The 18,794-nt window shown below is 36.2% G+C and overlaps 1 protein-coding gene across 7 annotated transcripts in view; it reads left to right on the forward strand.

The window, feature by feature from the left end:
• The window catches only part of Clock (clock circadian regulator), an 82,388-nt gene that overhangs the window by 23,474 nt on the left and 40,120 nt on the right, over window positions 1–18,794 (forward strand). For 6 of the 7 annotated variants that reach the window (XR_016537391.1, XM_090343578.1, XM_090343577.1 and 3 more), the window contains 5 exons: window positions 190–280; window positions 5,475–5,564; window positions 10,474–10,530; window positions 10,828–10,976; window positions 15,134–15,225. Coding sequence is in view for 5 of the 7 variants with exons in the window: in XM_090343578.1 (XP_090199704.1) it covers window positions 5,518–5,564; window positions 10,474–10,530; window positions 10,828–10,976; window positions 15,134–15,225 (345 nt within the window). In the remaining 2 variants the exon portion in view is untranslated. Of the gene's footprint in view, window positions 1–189; window positions 281–5,474; window positions 5,565–10,473; window positions 10,531–10,827; window positions 10,977–15,133; window positions 15,226–18,794 lie in introns of those variants that run through there. The other variant, XM_090343582.1, reaches the window with a different exon arrangement.

Below are 18,794 nucleotides of genomic sequence, written 5' to 3' on the forward strand. Positions count from 1 at the left end.
AACATTTTTCATGGAAGATGGAGTGGCTCATGTTGTAGAGCCACCTGCTTAGCAAATGTGAAGCCCTGACTTCACATCTCAATCCTGTTAAAAGAAAGGAAGTAAAACATTTTTCATGACAGAATTGTGATTAAGTTGAGAAATATTCTCTGTGAGTTAAAGTTAACTTTCTTTTTCTTATTTAAACAGAATTCTGAAGTTGATGAACAGTCATTTAAAGAAGACCTTGAACCTGTAGTTTTCTGAGAAATCTGTTTGAAAGTTTGGAATAGTACAAAAGGTAATGTTGGGTACCTCGGGTAAAATCGTAGCATGGTAACAGAGCATTTAAAATTATTATCAATTATTATACAAAGGAGTTGCCATTTAACATGTCAGTTTATGAATGCAGTATATATCTTGGTCAGAAATTGTAGCAGAAATCTGAGATTTATGTATTCTGTAGCGAAAGATAAAAAAAAAGTAGCAAACATAACTGAGAACGTCATTGGGGAGATTAAGAACCAAGGCTTCCAGATTTTTATACTCTTCCAGTAAGAGTTGTGAAAGTTTTTTTTCTGTGAACCTAATTGTGTGCAGATTTTCCAAGGAAATATTCAGCCTACAACCTCTACAGTAAAGTTAATAGAAAATAGCCTTATTACATAGTTTCCAGTGATCTTTTTAGTGCTTCCTCCCCCAGTGGTGAACTTGTGGCCAGAGATTACTAGACACTGGAGAAAATCCCCTTATGTAAGAGACAAAGATCAAACCCAAAGACAAGATAACAAGTTAGGGAAAATAGGAGTAAGATAGGAATGTTGTTTAATAGTGTTAGAAATACAAGAGGAGATGCTACATTGTATAATATGAGTGAGAAACAGAAAGAACTAAGAAAGAAGAATAAAATTGTTTTGTTAAAATATAAGACAATGAAAAGGAGAAGGAAAATTAAAGAGAAAATATAAAAAAAAGAAAGAGAAAGAACAACTGCTAGGAAATCTAACATTCAAATAAAATGGATTCTGGGAAGATAGAATTAAGGAATAAATGGAAAAAACAAAGAATAATGATTCAAGAGGCCATGGTGGGCCCTTGTAATCCTCGCACTTGGGAGGTTAAGGTAGTGTTGGACACCCAACGGTCTACATAGTAAATATCAAGCAGACTTGGACTAAGAAGCAGGACTGTCTCAAACAAAAGAGATGGGGCAAACCAAACAAAAATCAGTCTATTGTTTACTATATAAAGGGTGAATCAAAAATTTTCTCTCTCTATATATACATCCACATACTCTCAATATATGTTATATAGGTATGGATATAGTCTATATATGGATATACTGTATAATATATCCATAGTATCTATCATATATATACTTTATTCATACTATATATACATGTGTAGACAGCTGTACTGTTTGTTGGTAGCACACATAAATGTATAGTATTATATAGATAGTATATTCTTGAGGTTTTGAGTTTTTGTTTTGTTGAGACAAGGTTTCCTTATGTGTCCTTCTGCCTGAACCAGTAGACAAGTGGAAATTGAGGCATGTACCTTTTTCTCCCCTCCCACCCCCCCACCCCCCACCAGTTCTTAATTTCTACTTTTTGTTTGAGTGTTTTGTTTTCCTCGGTAGTAGGGCTTGAACTCAGGGCCTGGGCACTACCCCTGAGCTCTTTTTGCTCCAAGACTATCACTCTGCTGCTTTGAGCCATAGCTCTACTTCTAGTGTTTATGTAGCTAACTGGAACTAAGAGTATCATGGGGGCTTTTTTGCCTGAGTTGGCTTCAAACCTAGTTCTACCCTTTAATAAACATACATGCTCATTGCTTACTGGATGACAAATAGGATTTGCTCTTACCTTTTAACTTTTTTTTTTTTTTTCCAGTTGTGGGGACTGAACTGAGGGTCTGAGCACTGTCCTTAGGCTTTCCTCAAGGGCACTCTTCCACTTGAGCCACAGCACCACTTCTAGCTTTTTTATGTATGTAGTACTGAAGAATCTTCATGCATGCTAGGCAAGCATTCTACCACTAGGCTGAACTCCCAGCCCCATTACCTTTTAACTTGTGGGGGGGGGGGGGGGAGAAAAGGGTCATGGGGGTGAACTGGGCCTGGGCACTCTCCCTGAGCTCTTCAGCTCAAGGCTACTGCCCTACCCTTGAGCAAAGCCCCACTTCGCATTTTCTAGAGGCTAAATGGAGATAAGAGTCTCAGGTCCTTTTGTGGCCAGGCTGGCTTTGAACCTTGATCCTCTGATCTCAGCCTCTTGAGTAGCTAGGATTACAGGCGTGAGCCACTGCGCCAGCTACCTTTTAACTCTTAAAGAGCAGTTCTTTTAAAATTTATACTGAATGGCTGTTTCCTTTGCACTGTTCTTTTTGTTCTAGTGATACTATGGCCCCTTTGATTACCCAAAGAAACCAGAGGGTGTGACCTTTAAAGTCACTTCTAACATTTTATAACTTTAATATTTTGTAATTAGATATTCTTTCTGCTTATGGTACTAGACACTTGTGTTGATGTTTTATTCCTTATTCTTCTCAACTCCTGTAGTCATTACCTTTTTTTTTTTTTTTTTTTGTGCCAGTCCTGAGGCTTGAACTTGGGGCCTGAGCACTGTCTTTGGGCTTTCTCAAGGCTAGAGCTCTACCTGAGCTGCAGCACTGAGGAATCAAACCCAGGTCTTCGTGCACGTTAGGCAAGCACGCTACCACTAGGCCAAACTCCCTGTCCTGTAGTAATTACCTTTTAAGAATTCTCTTTTTTTTTTTTTTTTTTTTGGTCCAGCCAGGGGCTTGAACTCTGGACCTAGCCACTGTCCCTGAGCTCTTCAACTCAAGGCTAGTCCTCTACCACTTGAGCCACAGCAATGAGGTGGTTCATTGGATATAAGAGTCTCACAAACTTTTGTGCCTGGGCTGACTTTGAACCATGATCTTCAGATCTCAGCCTCCTAAGTAGCTAGGATTACAGGTGTGAGCCACTGGTGCCTGGCGCCCAGTACCCAGCACCTTTTAAGAGTTCTTAATCCTTCACAATTGTATTTCTGTAGCCATAACTGCATAAGCAATCCAGTGTTTTTTATTAAGAGCTATTCTCCTTTCCTCTTGTGAAGGTACATTTGAAAAATTGTGCAAAAACTTTTTAGAGAGCCGGGAGTTTGGCCTAGTGGTAGAGTGCTTGCCTAGCATGCACAAAGACCCAGGTTCAATTCCTCGGTACCACATACATAGAAAAAAGCCGGAAGTGGTGCTGAAGCTCAAGTGGTAGAACTCTAGCTTTGAGAAAGTCCAAGGATAGTGCTCAGGCCCTGAGCTCAAGCCCAGGAGTGGGCAAAGGAAAAAAAAAAGCAACTTTTTAGAATTTCCTGTTTATAATACCTTTAGTTTAAAGTTAAACATTAATTTAGATTGTTTTCTAAATTTTAAACTCATAAGATATAAAGTAGATTTTATTCTCCCCCACCCACTTTCTGTTTTTAAAGTACTCATACTGGGACTTGAACTTGGGGCCAAGGTGCTGTCCCTTAACTTTTTTACTCTAAACTAGTTCTGTACCACCTGAGCCACAGCTCTGTTTTTAGTTTTTGTACTTCATTGGATATAAGAATTTTTCTTGCCTGGGATGGCTTTCAGCTTTGATTCTCAGCCTTTTGCCTCTTCTGTAGCTAGGCTTATAGGCCTGAGTCACTAGCACCTAGCTCAGTTGGCACTCTTAACACTTGAACAATACCTCCAGTCCTGGCCTTTTCTTATTGGACATAAAAGTCTATGAGAATCTGCTTGGGCTGGCTTCAAACATGAATTCTCAGATCAAAGCCTAGGATAGTAAGTATACTTAAAGTAGAACCTGTTATGCCTCAAAACTGGGAATTTATGTCCTAGTACCAACACACACACACACACTAAATATAACAAAAACTTGCCTTATACTTTGAAATTTTATGTAGAATATAGAGAGACAAATTTTAAGCTTGTGATTGAGTTTGAAAGTAAATTTTCATTATATAAACATGTAAATCATAGGAGACCCTTTATAAATAAGGCTACTCTTGTCTGCTGTCCTACTCATATTCTCACATTATACTCTAGTATTTAAAACTTTTCATTGTAACTTGCCTAATTTTTCTATATGAAAATTGCTAAACCTCTTGAGTTTCTTACCTATGATATTCCCTCATCTCATAAAAGCCTATGCTATTGCATATTGCTGTTTCTTGGCTGAAAGTCCTACTAGTTGTTGTGTCTTCCTGGCCTGTAATATATTGCTTCTTGAACTGAAATAAACTTATGAGACATCACAATGGGTCTTTTTTTTTTTTTTTTAAATACAGACCATGAGTCAGTAGGGCTGGAATGGAGTCTGAGACTTTGCCACTTAACCAAGTTCTCAGAAAAGATGTTGATGCTGTTGGTATTTAATGAAAAGTCTTAATACCTGATGGGTTCATTAAAAAAAAATACTCCCTCTGACTTCCACCTATAATTCTCATGGGCACAATTGTTTATTTTCCTAATGATCCTACTATACAGTAAATACCTTCACTATATCTCTTAATATAATTATTTTTCTTCTCTCTCACTGTACTTTTTAATTTTATTTTTTAAATTGGAGTGGCACTAGGGACTGGTATTGGAGTTTGAACTCAGCCTTATATTTGACTTGCTTGGCTGGCCTTCTAGCTCAGGTCTCTAGCCCAGGTTTTTGTTGGTTATTTGGGAGAGGGAGTCTTTCTGCCATGGCTGGCTTTAAACTGTGATCCTCCAGATCTGTCTCTTGAGTAACTAGGATTACAGACAGGAGTCACCAGCATCAGTCTGACTGTACTTTTTTTGTTTGTTTGTTTGGTTGGTTATAGGGCTTGAACTCTGGGCCTGGGCACTGTCCCTTAGTTTTGCATTTCTAGGCTACCACCCTACTACTATTTGAGTCACAGCACCACTTCCAGTTTTCTGGTGGTTAATTGGAGATAAGAGTTGCAAGGACTTTAGTGCCCAGGCTATCTTTGAATTATGATCCTCAGATTTCAGCCCTCTTGAGTAGCTAGGATTATAGGTGTAAGCTACAGCTACCGGGGCCTAGCTTGATTGTATTTTTTTACCTGCAGAAATTGTCTTTTATCTTTGTATGCAGAGAGCCTGTTTTCTGTTGAATTGTTCAGCAGAAAATAGTTTAAACAAATACCACCACTTTGGTGGCTTGTTTATAGTTATATAGCCAAATAATACAAAAGGGTTTTTTTTTTTTAGTATTTTATAGTAAAAAGAAATGAATCATGAGTCTGAATCCTTTGCTTTGCTTTGAAAACAAAACTTAACATATGTCTCATTCAAAGATAATAGCTTGAAAACAATACTTTAGCCTTTGTGGTCCAGGCTTCAGTTCAAAATAAAACATTTTAAGACTGTACTAACATAGTATTTCTTGTTAACTTTGTAAAAATATTTTAAAAAATTAGTGACCATATGTTTTCTTTTCACTCAAGGAGAAGTACAAATGTCTACCACAAGACGAAAACGTAATATGTTATGTTGTTTACCGTAAGCTGTAGTAAAATGAGCTCAATCGTTGACAGGTATGTTTTTATACAGATTCTTGTGTTAATAGATAAAATCACTTAAAATTCGCTATTAAAATGATGACTTATCTGAAATTGATGGGAGGAGTTTTATGCTTAAACACAATTATTATTACGTTCAGTTTTTGTATTGAACATACACAATATAGTACATGGAATAGTAAGTTAGAGTATATTAGCATTTTTTTTGTGTGCTAGTGGCACTTAAACTTGCAGCCTGGATCCTGTCCCTGAACTTTTTTGTTGGGAGCCAGAGTGGAATCAAACTGTAGCTTGATTTGCATCAGACAATGGCTTTATTGTCTTATTGTTTTCTGGCCTTATTCTGTTTAAATGACCTGAGATTTACCATATGAATGTAACACCTGGAAGTTCCCTGGGTCTGAAGGAGGGAAGAAGCTGGAGTGAAAAATAAACGCAGTCTTTACCTGGACTGTGGACATCCCGGACCCGGTGTGTCTGTCTCTCTTCTATTTCTTCCTAGTCCTTGCCCCCTATTTCAGGAACCCCAATCTGCGAACCCTGGTTTGCTGCCGGTTGGCCCCGGCACTTTTTCACTCTACCACTTTAGGCATACCTCTATTTCTGGCTCTTTTTGGTAGTTAATTAGAGAAAAAGAGTCTTAACAGATCTTCCTATCTGAGTCTTCAGATCTTGGTCTCCTGCATGACAAGGACCAATGGTTTCTGGCTATGTTTAAAAAAAAAACTGTTGTGGGACTTTAACACAGGATGTGAATGCTGTTCCAGAGCTTTTGTGCTCAAGGCTAGCATTCTATCTCCTTGAGCCACAATGCCACTTCCCCATTTCTGGTGGTTATTGGAGATAAGAGTGTCTTGGACTTTCCTGTCTGGACTGGTTTTGAACTTCAGTACTAAGATCTCAGCCTCCTGGGTTAGAATTACAGGTGTGAGCCTCTAGCACCCAACTGATATTAGTATTTTTAACGACCAAAGAAAACATATTTCTTATATTTTCAGTGGATCTTGAATCTTAATATCAAGTGCTTTAGTCAAAACTTGCTATGTAGCAACTGTAGTTTTTTTTCTTTCCATATATATATATATATACATATACATATATATTATTGTAACTAATAGAGGGGTTGCAGTTATATTCGCCAGATAGGAGTATCACTTCACAAACATTGATACCCCTTCTCATGTTCCTGTCCCCACATCCCCTTCATCCCCTCCCCTCATCTTGTTTTCCTTCTTCCCTTTCCTATTTCAAATAAACAAATGTATATACAATATACTAGATTACAAAGTAAGATACTGTAACAATATGAGAATAACCAAGAGACAACGAAAGAAATGAGAAATAACATAGTACATTAAGAACAGCAATCATACATTATATAGCTCTTGTTTCTCATATCCTTTCATTTAGCCTCATCCTATATGGCCTTATATAGCTAGGTTTTGAGCTACTATAATCCTCTGCTAGGAGATCCAAGGTTTGTACTAATTATTACAGATGAGGGAAACCATTGAGCCTATGTTCCTTTGCGTCTGGCTTACTTCACTTAGTATGATTTTTTCCAAGTCTTTCCATTTCCCTAGAAATGGGACGATGTCATTCTTTCTGATGGCAGCATAGAATTCCATTGTGTATAAATACCACATCTTGTTGATCCAATCATCTACGGAAGAGCATCTGGGTTGGTTCCATATCTTTGCTACGGTAAATAGTGCTGCAGTGGACATCATTGTGGTGGTGGCTTTAGTATGTCCTTGTTTCTGGATGATTGCGTAAATGCCAAATAGTGGAATTGCTGGGTCATAGGGGAGCTCTATGTTTAGTCTTTTGAGGAACTGCCATACTGCTTTCCATAGTGGTTGAACGAGTTTGCACTTCCACCAGCAGTGTAGCAGTGATCCCTCCTGGCCACATCCCTGCCAGCATCTGTTACTAGATTTCTTGATAATGGCCATTCTAACTAGAGTAAGGTAGAATCTCAGAGTTACTTTGACTTGTATTTCTTTTATGGCCAGAGTTGTCAAGCATTTCTTCATGGGTCTATAGACCATTCTTATTTCTTCTTCAGAGAAGTCTCTCTTTAAGTATTTGGCCCATCTTTTAATGGGATGGTTGTTTCTTTGGAGATTAGTTTTAGAGTGATTCAATTTTTTGAGCTGTTGATATATTTTAGATATGAGGCCTTTGTTGTATAGTTAGTGAAGATCTTCTCCCAGTCTGTGGGCTTTTATTTAGCTTGCTAGCTATGTCCTTTGCCATACAGAAGCTCTGCAGTTTAATGCAGTCCCATTTGTCCAAACTTTCTTTAATTTGTTTTGTTTCTGGGTCTTTATTAAGAAATTTTCGACCTGTGCCAAGGAGACCTAGTGTATCTCCTATTCCTTCTTGTAAAGTTTTCAGTTTATCTGCTTTTACCTCCAGGTCTTTGCTCCATTTGGAGTTAACCCTGGTGCAGGGTGACATAGAAGGATCCAACTTTAGTTTTCTGCAGTTGCTTAACCAATTCTGCCAGCACCACTTGTTGAAGAGGCTGTCTTTCTTCCATTCTATTTTTTTGGGTCCCTTATCAAAGATTAGTTGGCCATAGATCTGTGGGTTGATTTCTGGGTCTTCAGTTCTATTCCATTAGTCCTCAGGCCTGTACCAAGCTGTTTTTGTTACTGTAGCTCTGTAATAGAGTCTGAAGTTTGGTATTGAAATTCTTCCTGCACTGTTCTTTCTGCTAAGAATTTTTTTTTGCTATATGGGATCTTTTATTATTACATATGAAATTTTGGATCAACTGCAGATTTTTTTTGGCATCTTCTAGAGTCTTCTGGTGCTCACTTCATCATTTCAAACATCTTAGCATTTGTGAATGATAAAAGGTTAATACAATTAGGATCATTAGTTGAATTTTACTTTTTAAAAATCACTTCTGGGATTAGGATAAATCTCATTTAATTCAACCTCTCATTTGAGGTTGTTTCATTGTTTGCGTTTTAATATCTCTTACATTTGATAGATCTCTAGTTTACTTTAACTGGCACTTTTCTTTTTAACAGATATATAAAGAATGGTGATCTTGGGCGGGGAATGTAGCCTAGTGGTAGAGTGCTCACCTAGCATACACAAAGCCCTGGATTTGATTCCTCAGTACCACATAAACAGAAAAAGGCAGAAATGGTGTGATGCTGTGACTTGAGGGATAGAGAGCTAGCCTTGAGCAAGAAGTGTCCAAGGACAGTGCTTAGGCCTTGAGTCCTGAGTTCAAGCCTCAAGATTGACCAAAAAAAAAAAAGAACGGTGATCTTACAATCAATAATGTGTTAAATATGATGACATTATATGAGATTCCCTTCTTGAGTACTTATTTGTTAAATATGGCATTTGAAATATGATGTAAAAGATCCGTGTTAAAACTTTTTAGTAAAAAAAATGATGGCATTATAGTAATACTTTTAGGGCACCTATTCTCTGATATATAATGAATGGACTATTTTATGTGCTATTTAATTTCATAATTCCATACAGTTTTACCAATGTACATTAAGGAGGATAACAGAATTGTTTAAAATCACATTTCTAGTAAATGATGAACTGGAATTTTTTTCCCCAGTCCTGAGCTTGAGCTCAGGGCCTGAGCACTGTCCTTAGACTTTCTCAAGGGTAGAGCTCTTCTGCTTGAGCCTTAGCACCACTTCCAGTCTTTTTTCTATGTATGTGGTACCAAGGAATCGAACCCAGGCCTTTATGCATGCTGGGCAAGCACTCTACCACTAGGCCAAATTCCTGACCCCAAAGAACTGGAATGTTGATTTATTTGTCTGACCATCATACTGATTCATCTATAGAGGATTCTTTTGCAGACAGTAGTAGCTGTTGGCATTTAAAGGTAGCCTTGCTCCTTTTCAGTGAAAGAGTGAAGATATTCACTATATAGAATATAAGACTTGAGGTAAAAGAAATTCTCATATGAGAATTGGGGTTTGCCCTAGTTTCAGATGAACTCTGAGAGTGGACTTATCAGAAAGGGTATTTGTTTAGTTGCCCTAGAGGGGTTGAATATGATTTTGGCTTTATGCACCTAACTTATTGCCAGTTTCCCTCGTAGACAGTATAATATTTATGGATGACATCTGTGTTCAGACATAGAGCAGCAATTTTTTTCTTAAATGCTGGGCCTTAAAGTGCTTGCTTGACTAGTGCTCTACCACTTGGGCCATGCCTCCATCCACAAAGCAGTAATTATTAATGGGTTTCTTATGCCTGTGAATATTATGAACTTTTTTCCCACAAATTTACAAGCATATATAGACTCTTCAAAGTCTAATCATGAAAGTCCATGATATAAAATGTACATCTGATCAAATGGGTCCAGAAAATACATTATAGGCTATAAGTCTTTACATACCACAGAAAGACTAAATAAGGGATGGAATGGTAGATTTGTGTAGAAAGTCATAAACTACTATAAACTTAAGAAGCCAACACCAGTGGTCTTGTCAAATGGATCAATAAATAAATGAAAATGTTTAAATTAATGAATTACTAAGATATTTATGAGCTATTTGTATTTTATAAGTGAATGTCTCAGAAAAAGTTTTAATTATGTTACGTTCATACTGGCTTCAGATGTTTTTCTCTTTTTTTTTTTTCTTTTTTACTGGTTATTAGGTTGAAACAGTATATTTAAAGTGGTTATATTAGATTCTTAGCATATTGTAGACACAGTATATTTAAGTAAAAGACTTTAAAATTCACATATTGAAAAACTTTGAAACATGAGTAAATATAGCTAAACTTTATTAGAAAACAGAATAGTGGTTGTTGAGTTTTAAATTGTGCAGTCCCTTAAGTTAGTAACTCCTAGATATAACCAGGTGGATCCAAGTCAGTGGGCTTTTATTTCATCTATTTTCTTTGTTTTTTTTTTTTTTTTTAGAGATGACAGTATTTTTGATGGGTTGGTGGAAGAAGATGACAAGGACAAAGCAAAAAGGTAGCTTAATGTGAGATATAAAAGAGTAATAGTAATATAATACTAGTAAATAATATATAAATGGGATAGTAAATAATATGTATATATATACTTGTAAATAAATAAAAATTAGTTTTTTGCCAAAGCACTATGCTTTGAGAATTTATATGCATTAGTTCTACCACTGATAAACTAGAAATAAATTTATTACTATCTCTCTATGTTGAAGTATATGCTTTGTTATGTCCAAATTGACATTGTATTAAAATTTTTTGTGTAATTAAATGGATTGTTTTAAATTGTTTTTCCTTTCATCAGAGTATCTAGAAATAAGTCTGAAAAGAAACGTAGAGATCAGTTTAATGTCCTCATTAAAGAACTGGGTTCCATGCTTCCTGGTAATGCTAGAAAGATGGACAAATCTACTGTTCTACAGAAAAGCATTGATTTTTTACGAAAACATAAAGGTAAACATTTTTAACTTTGTGAAATTGATTACTGTTTTATTTCTTTGAAAAATAAAGAGCTATTCCTTAAATTATAATGAGTTACTCTAGCTATAAACATGTAAGATTGGATCTTCTTCAGCTTTTTTTTTATCTATTTTTTATTAAAGAATTTATTAACATTGATTTTTACATATTTCAAATGACATGTTTAACAAACAAGTATTCAAGAGGGGAAATCTCTATATACAATCACTGGTACTTAGTTTTTAGAACATAATCAAAATTAGGCTAAGGGTTTGTATATCATAGATACATATTAATCTATGTATTAAAACATGTCTATAGAGTCATAGGTCTTTATGTCTGTGTAGTTGTGTTTTTATTTCCAATACCATGTTCATAGCATTGGGTATGCAAATATTGAGTCCTTGCTCTTGTACTGTTTGGATCTAATAGCCACATATTAAGGATCTCATGCGCAATGTCCTTGGACTTTCTCAAGGCTTGAGCTCTACCATTTGAGCCTCAGCGCCACTTCCGGCTTTTTTCTGTGTATGTAGTATTGAGGAATCGAACCTGGGTCTTCGTGCATACTAGGCAAGCACTTTACCACTAGACCAAACTCCCGGCCCAGATTCTTAGCATTTTATATGGTCATATGTACGTAACTAGTGAGATATTGTGATCCTCTGCTAGGACTACCCCAGTAATTATACAAATGAGAGAAACCATGGATCCTGTTTCTTTGGGTCTGTCTTACTTCATAATATATTTTTTTTCCAAGTCTTTCCATTTCCTTACAAATGGGGCAATGTCATTCTTTCTGATGGAAGCATAGAATTCTATTGTGTATATATACCACATTTTTCTTGATCTATCCATCTACTGAGAGACATCTGGGTTGGTTCCATATCCTAGCTGTGGTAAATAATGCTGCAATGAATGTAGTTGTGCTGGTAGGTAGCTTTAGTATTGCCTTGTTTGTTTGGGTAAATGCCTAGAAGTGTTTGTTATATTCCCTTTTCTTTCCCCTCCCCAATACTGGGGCTTGAACTCAGAGCCTTGAACTCTCTACTTGGCTTTTTCATTCACAGCTAATGCTCTACCTTTTGAGCCATGCCTCTACTTGAAGTTTATTTGCCAGTTAATTGGACATAGAGTCTTGTATATTTGTCACAATATCTTGGTTGGCTTCAAACTTTTGATTTGTAAATGTGTCAGAATTGCTTATCATATTTACTATCACCACTGTCATTACATTATACCTCTATAAATTGTATTCTCACTAATTTCAATGTCCTTTTTAGAAGGCACACAAATTGAGATTAGTCCCTGAGACATTATAAGATCAATAAATAATTGCTGAATTAAATGCTACGAAATGCATACATTTCCCCCTGAAAATAACAGGTTTTGTTATACAGTAAATCAGGATTCTATCTCCTTCTTCCCCTCCCCCCAAAATGGGTATAGAATTCTCACAGAATTAAAATGTACGCTAAAAGGGAATTCTTTTTTATTAAAGAATTTATTATCATGGATTTTTTACATCATATTTCAAATGTTTAATCAAGTATTCAAGAATGGAATCTATATACAACACTTAGATCTAACAAGAAATTCTTAAATATTTTTTCTTCTAAATAGGATGGTGTTTAGGATTTTCTTGTAGATTTTAACCTTTCTTCTAAATGTGTATAATTGGTATAGGATTTTCTTGTAGATTTTAACTCTTTTCCTCTAAATGTATATAATTGGTATAACATAAAAAAGTATAATTACATGTTGCAGAATTAGTGGCTATAGTTTTTACTTTTCATATTCTAATATAAACATTTCATGCCAAATTTGGTGTGATGATAACCTTGCTGCATTTATCTTTTAATAATAAATAAATGTAATCCATACTTGTCACTATAAAACAAAATGTATTTTGTAGCCTATGTGATATGTTTTTTGTTTGGTTTGGTTGTCATAATATGTCTGTATTTTTTTAAATGGAAAGGACTTTGTTACCTAAACAGTTCAGATTTTACAAACCAGATGCCCTTCAGTGGAGGAATAGGTCAAGAAAATGTGGTATATATACACAATGGAATTCTGTACTTCCATCAGAAATGATATTATTGTACCATTCGTAAGGAAATAGAAAGACTTGAAAAAAATTAAATATAGTGAAATAATTAAATAGTAAGTATTTTTTATTTTCATTTTTTCCAGTCCTGGGCTTGGCTCAGGGCCCGAGCACTGTTCTTGGACTTTCTCAAGGCTAGAGCCGTACCACTTGAGCCTGAGCACCACCTCTGGCTTTTTTCTGTGTATGTGGTACCGAGGAATCAGGGTCTTTGTACATGCTAGGCAAGCACTCTACCACTAGGCCAAACTCCTGGCCAATACTATGTATTTTTAATTAACAACCAATAAGTAATTAAGTAAGCCTGATCCAGAGAAACATAGGTTGCATGGTTTCCCTCATTTGTTATAGCTAGAATGTGCCTATAAATCTACAGGTAAACACATTGGATAGTAAAAGACAAAAAATATACTTGGACATATAAATTATACAGGACTCTAGACATTCACATAGTGAAACCAAGGGAGGCTATTCTTATTTATTTATTTATTTATTTATTTATTTATTTATTTATTTATTTATTTATTGCCAGTCCGTGGGCTTGAACTGAGGGCCTGGACACTGTCCTTGGGGACTCATAAGGCTAACGCTCTACCACTTGAGCCACAGAACCACTTCTGGCTTTTTCTGAGTATGTGGTACTGAGGAATCGAACCCAGTGCTTCGTCCATGCTAGGCAAGCACTCTACCACTAGGCTGCACTCTTGCCCCAAGAGAGGCTATTCTTAGGAGAGAATTGCAGAGGCTCAATGGCATATCAAGTGACATCATATAAAATTATGCTTATAGAAATGAACTCCAAGAAATGGAAACCAGAATATTTTTGTTATTTTGCTTTTTGTTTTTTTCTCCTGTCCCTGTTTTTGTTTTCTATACCTTTTGTCTTGTATGTAAGTTTATCTGTAGAAGAGGATGAGGAGCATAGAAATGGAAGGACAAAGTGTGAACAAATGCAGAAGTGATACTAGACACTATGTTGAAAGTGAACTATACAACCTGGGTTAGGGGGTTCAGAGGGGAAAATTGAGAGAACATGAGGAAAGAGGTGACTGTTCAAAAAGAAATGGACTTATTACCTGACTTTATGTAACTGTAATCCCTCTGTTCATCACCTTTACAATAACTATTAAAAAATAAAAGCAATAAAAATAAATAGTTCAGATTTTATTGTTATGAATAACTTTCTCATAACTACTTATCAAAATAAAATATCAGTAATTATGAAAAAAATACATGCCTCAGGCCAGGAATTTGAACATGTACAGAGAGGATACTGAGCAAAGACATTTTGAATATCTTGTCATTTAATTTTAAAAAAGTATTTAAGATTGGAAGGAGTCTTTTTGCCTAGACATAAGCAGGTCTAAGGTCATATTTGTTAAAAACAGACTGACCTCATTGGCTCCTTCTTTCTAAGCTCTTTTCTTTTTTTTTTTTTGCCAGTCCTGGGCTTGAGCTCAGGGCCTGAGCACTGTCCTTGGACTTTCTAAAGGCTAGAGCTCTACCACTTGAGCCTTAGCACCACTTCCGACTTTTTTCTATGTATGTGGTACCGAGGAATCGAACCTGGGTCTTCATGTATGCTAGGCAAGCACTTTAACGACTAGGCCAAACTCCCGGCCCCTAAGCTCTTTTCTTATCTTTGGTCTACATATTACCAATGAATGATGAGGAAAAAAAGAATTCCTTCAAACTGTTGGAAATAATCTTGATTTGATCTGCTTGTTCTTATCCCCTGTTAGGAAATTGTGTCAAGCAGAAAGTAGTCTCAGACCAATCGGCCCTAAAGCTTATCAAAGCTCCCTAGGAAAAAGAAAAAGAGAGACTGGTATTACAAAAGACCAAATCCAAGGAGATAACATCTCTCATTAACGCAAATACTTCATCCTTACAAAATTTGGCTTCCTGTTACATATACCAATAAGCGTTATTGCCTATCATTCTCATCTACAATGAAGAGAAAAGGCAAGTTGAGGGTTTTTGTACTGTCTCAGTGGTTGGATTATGCCACTAATGCGGTGATTTTTTTTTTTTTTTACAGAAATAACTGCACAGTCAGATGCTAGTGAAATTCGACAGGACTGGAAACCTACATTCCTTAGTAATGAAGAGTTTACTCAGTTAATGTTAGAGGTATGTCCTGATTTAATTTTTGAAAGTTTTATCTTACTCGAAGAAATTACAGTGGTGCTTAGTTTTAGTATAGTTTTTAGCAGTATTAATGTTGAGAGGCCTTCAATTCAGTATAAATGTAATCATGTATATGTACAATTAAAATAGTCATTATTAAGTGTTATAAGCAAATAAAACTGTTGTTGAGAAGTAACCGGTTTTAATAGTTTTAGTTTATATCAACCTTTGAGACATAAAGTCAAAACCCTGAGTTTTCCACATGAAACTGTGACAAGTTCTTTATTGCAAGTTGTAGAATATATTACTGCATGTTGAATATTTCTTGGAAATATGCCTGTTTTCATCCAGTTGAGCTGCTGTACCAAAATATTACAAATTGGGTAGCTTATGAACAATAGAAATTTATTTCTCGCAGTTCTGGAGGCTATGAAGTTCAAGATCAAGGCACCAGTGGACTTGATGTTTGGTGAGAGCGCTTGATTCTTAGTTCATAGGTGATCATCTTCTTACTGTGACCTAACGTAGAAGGGACAGAAGAGCTCTCAGAAGCCTTGTGGTGTTTTGTTTTGTTTTGATTTTGTCAGTTCTGGGGCCTGAACTCAGGGCCTGAGCACTATCCTTGGGCTTTCTCAAGGCTAGAGCTCTATCACTTGAGCCACAGAACCATTTCCACCTTTTCCTAATGCATGGGGTACCGAGGAATTAAACCCTGGTCTTCGTGCATGCTAGGAAAGCACTCTACTCTACTAGGCCAAACTCCTGCACCACCCCCTTAAAAAATAAGAATATTAATACCATTTATGGAGAATATCACCTTTTTACCTAATCACCCCCCAAAGCCTCCCCACCTTTCAAAACAATCACATTGTGAGTTAGATTTCTGTGTATGAACTTTGCTAAATTACCCAATAGCAGTTTCTACTTGGCGGTAGATTTTTTTTTTTTTTATTGGTGCCAGTCCTGGGACTTGAACTCTGGGCCTGGACCCTGTTCCTGAGCTCTTCAGCTCAAGGCTATTGCTCTACCATTTGAGCCACAGTGCCACTTCCAGATATTTTTTATTTAATAAATCAAAATCTGTCTTAAAGCAACACAAAATAAAAGGTATATTTTTTTAAAAAAGTAATATGTTGAAAGGTGACTATTCTTTTTTTCCATATATTTTTATTGTAATTAATAGAAGGGTTACATGATATTTGCCAGATAGATGGTGCATTGATTCCCATACATTAATACCCTTTCACATGTCTTGGTCCCTTTTTCCCTCCCCCCACCATCCCCCCATCTTGTTTTCCCCCATTCCCTATCCAATTTCAAATAACCAAATACAAATATATCCGATATATCAGGTAACAAAGTGAGATACTGTATCAATATGAGATAACCAAGGGACAGCAAAAGAGATGAGAGATAACATAGTACCTTAAGAACAACAATCATTCATTATATGGCTTATGTTTCTATATCCTAGAGATCCTTTCATTCAGCGTCCTACTATATGGCCTTTTGTATCAAGGTTTTGCTCTATTGGAAATCTCTGCTAGGAGAGCCCAAGGTTTATACTGATTATGACAAATGAGGGAAACCATTGAGCCTAAGTTCGAAAGGTGACTATTCTTTAGGTAGAAACGTTTCAGTGGAAATGAGTACTCTGTGGCAAAATTTCACAATCTGGAGCACTTTTGCTTATAATTGCAGAACTTTAAAATTCACAAAAAATCTTGACTCATGCCTATGGATCTTAGTTTTTGGAATTTGCAATAGTCTTTTCCTATGTAATATAGTGTATTATCTGTACATGCAAAGTATGCAGCGTTCATTATCAAATTTCTATGGAAATTTATAATAGGAAACAAGTAGTTTGCTTTGGAAGCAACAATTAATAACAACAAAAATAGATTCCATGAGGGAACAAATAACACTGTATGGATGGAAATGCACTTATTACCTGATGTAAATATAACCCTTCTGTGTATGACAGAATAACAATAAATTAAAAATTAATTAAAAGTAAACTAGAGTGCTTGCTCAACTTGAATGGAGGCCCTGTATTTCATCCTTAATATAGCTTTCCCACCAAAAAGAAAAGAAAAGTAGGTGTCAGTTATTCTGGAGTTTGAGGCAATAGCTCTAGGAGTTAGTGGCTACCCTGAACATGCAGGAGAGACCCTGTTTCCAAAAAGAAACAAAACCCAATCTCTTAAGAAATTAGACAGAAAGAATACAAGTAAGTAATTGAAATGAGGAAGTAAGGGTGGTTAAAAAATGTATTAGAACTAATTGGTTTGCTCTTATTGTTTTAGACCATAAGCATTTATGTGTATCACACACACACACACACACACACACACACACACACACACACACACACACACACACACACACACACACACACACACACACACACACACACACACACACACACACAGGCTGTCTCAGATCTTCAGAATCGCTACTGAAATCTGAAGCAATTAGAGGGTTTTTTTTAAATTTTGGGTTTTTGGTTTTTTTTTTTTTTTGGCCAGTCCTAGGCTTGAGCTCAGGGCCTGAGCACTCTCCTTGAACTTTCTCAACCCTAGAGCTCTACCACTTGAGCGTCAGCACCACTTCTGGCTTTTTTTTCTATGTATGTGGTACCAAGGAATCGAACCCCGGTCTTCATGCATGCTAGGCAAACACTCTACCACTTGGCCAAACTCCCAGCCCCAAATAGAGTATTTTTAAAATAATGATTCATATTTTAATTGCTAGATTAAGTCTTTGTATGTTCAGTAGAATTGTTACTGTATGAAAACTACTTGGAGTGTAAATATATTATAAACTTAAGTGTATACCTTTAAAATGAGTATATTGAATCTTCATAGAGTAGATATTAGTATCTTGTGTCACAGTAACTATTATTATGAAGTATATATAAGATAAAGTAATCAAGTAACAAAGGTACTCTGAAATGAACCCAAAGCTGTATGTGGCTGGGACTCACTATAGGAAGCCTGGCTTCTGATGCTATGTCACAGCCAGTGTGCACAGTGCTTCTTACCAGACTTTAGTAAAAGTTGCTATTGCAGAGGACTTTCACTTCTAGAACTAGCAATTAGCTCTTGAAATGAGTACATAGAACCTACAGACTAAATGGTATTTTCTTATTTTATTAAGTTTTCCTCTAAATATAGTTTGACATAATCAAAAAGTATCTGTTTAGAGATACATGTAGTAATATTTATAAGAGTATAGACACGCTAATATTTACAACAGAAAGGAAATGATTCTTAGTTTTTATTTTATGGTAAATACTGTAGTTGTTTGGTAAGACCTTCTGTTCATGGTAGGCTAACTTGAACTCTGGGCCTGGGCATTCTCCCTAAGCCCTTCAGCGCAAAGTTACTGCCCTATCCCTTGAGCCACAACCTCACTTCTGGTTTTCTAGGCTCATTGGAGATTAGAGTCTCACAGACTTTAGTGTCCGGGCTGGCTTTGAATCATGATCCTCAAATCTCAGCCCCCTGAATAGCTAGGATTATAGGTATGAGCCACCGTGCCCAGTCTTATTTTGTTTTAATGGAATGGAA

Source organism: Megascapheus bottae, chromosome 13, assembly GCF_031878675.1.
Source record: "Megascapheus bottae isolate mThoBot1 chromosome 13, mThoBot2.hap1, whole genome shotgun sequence".
In the NCBI taxonomy this organism is placed as follows: Eukaryota; Metazoa; Chordata; class Mammalia; order Rodentia; family Geomyidae; genus Megascapheus; species Megascapheus bottae.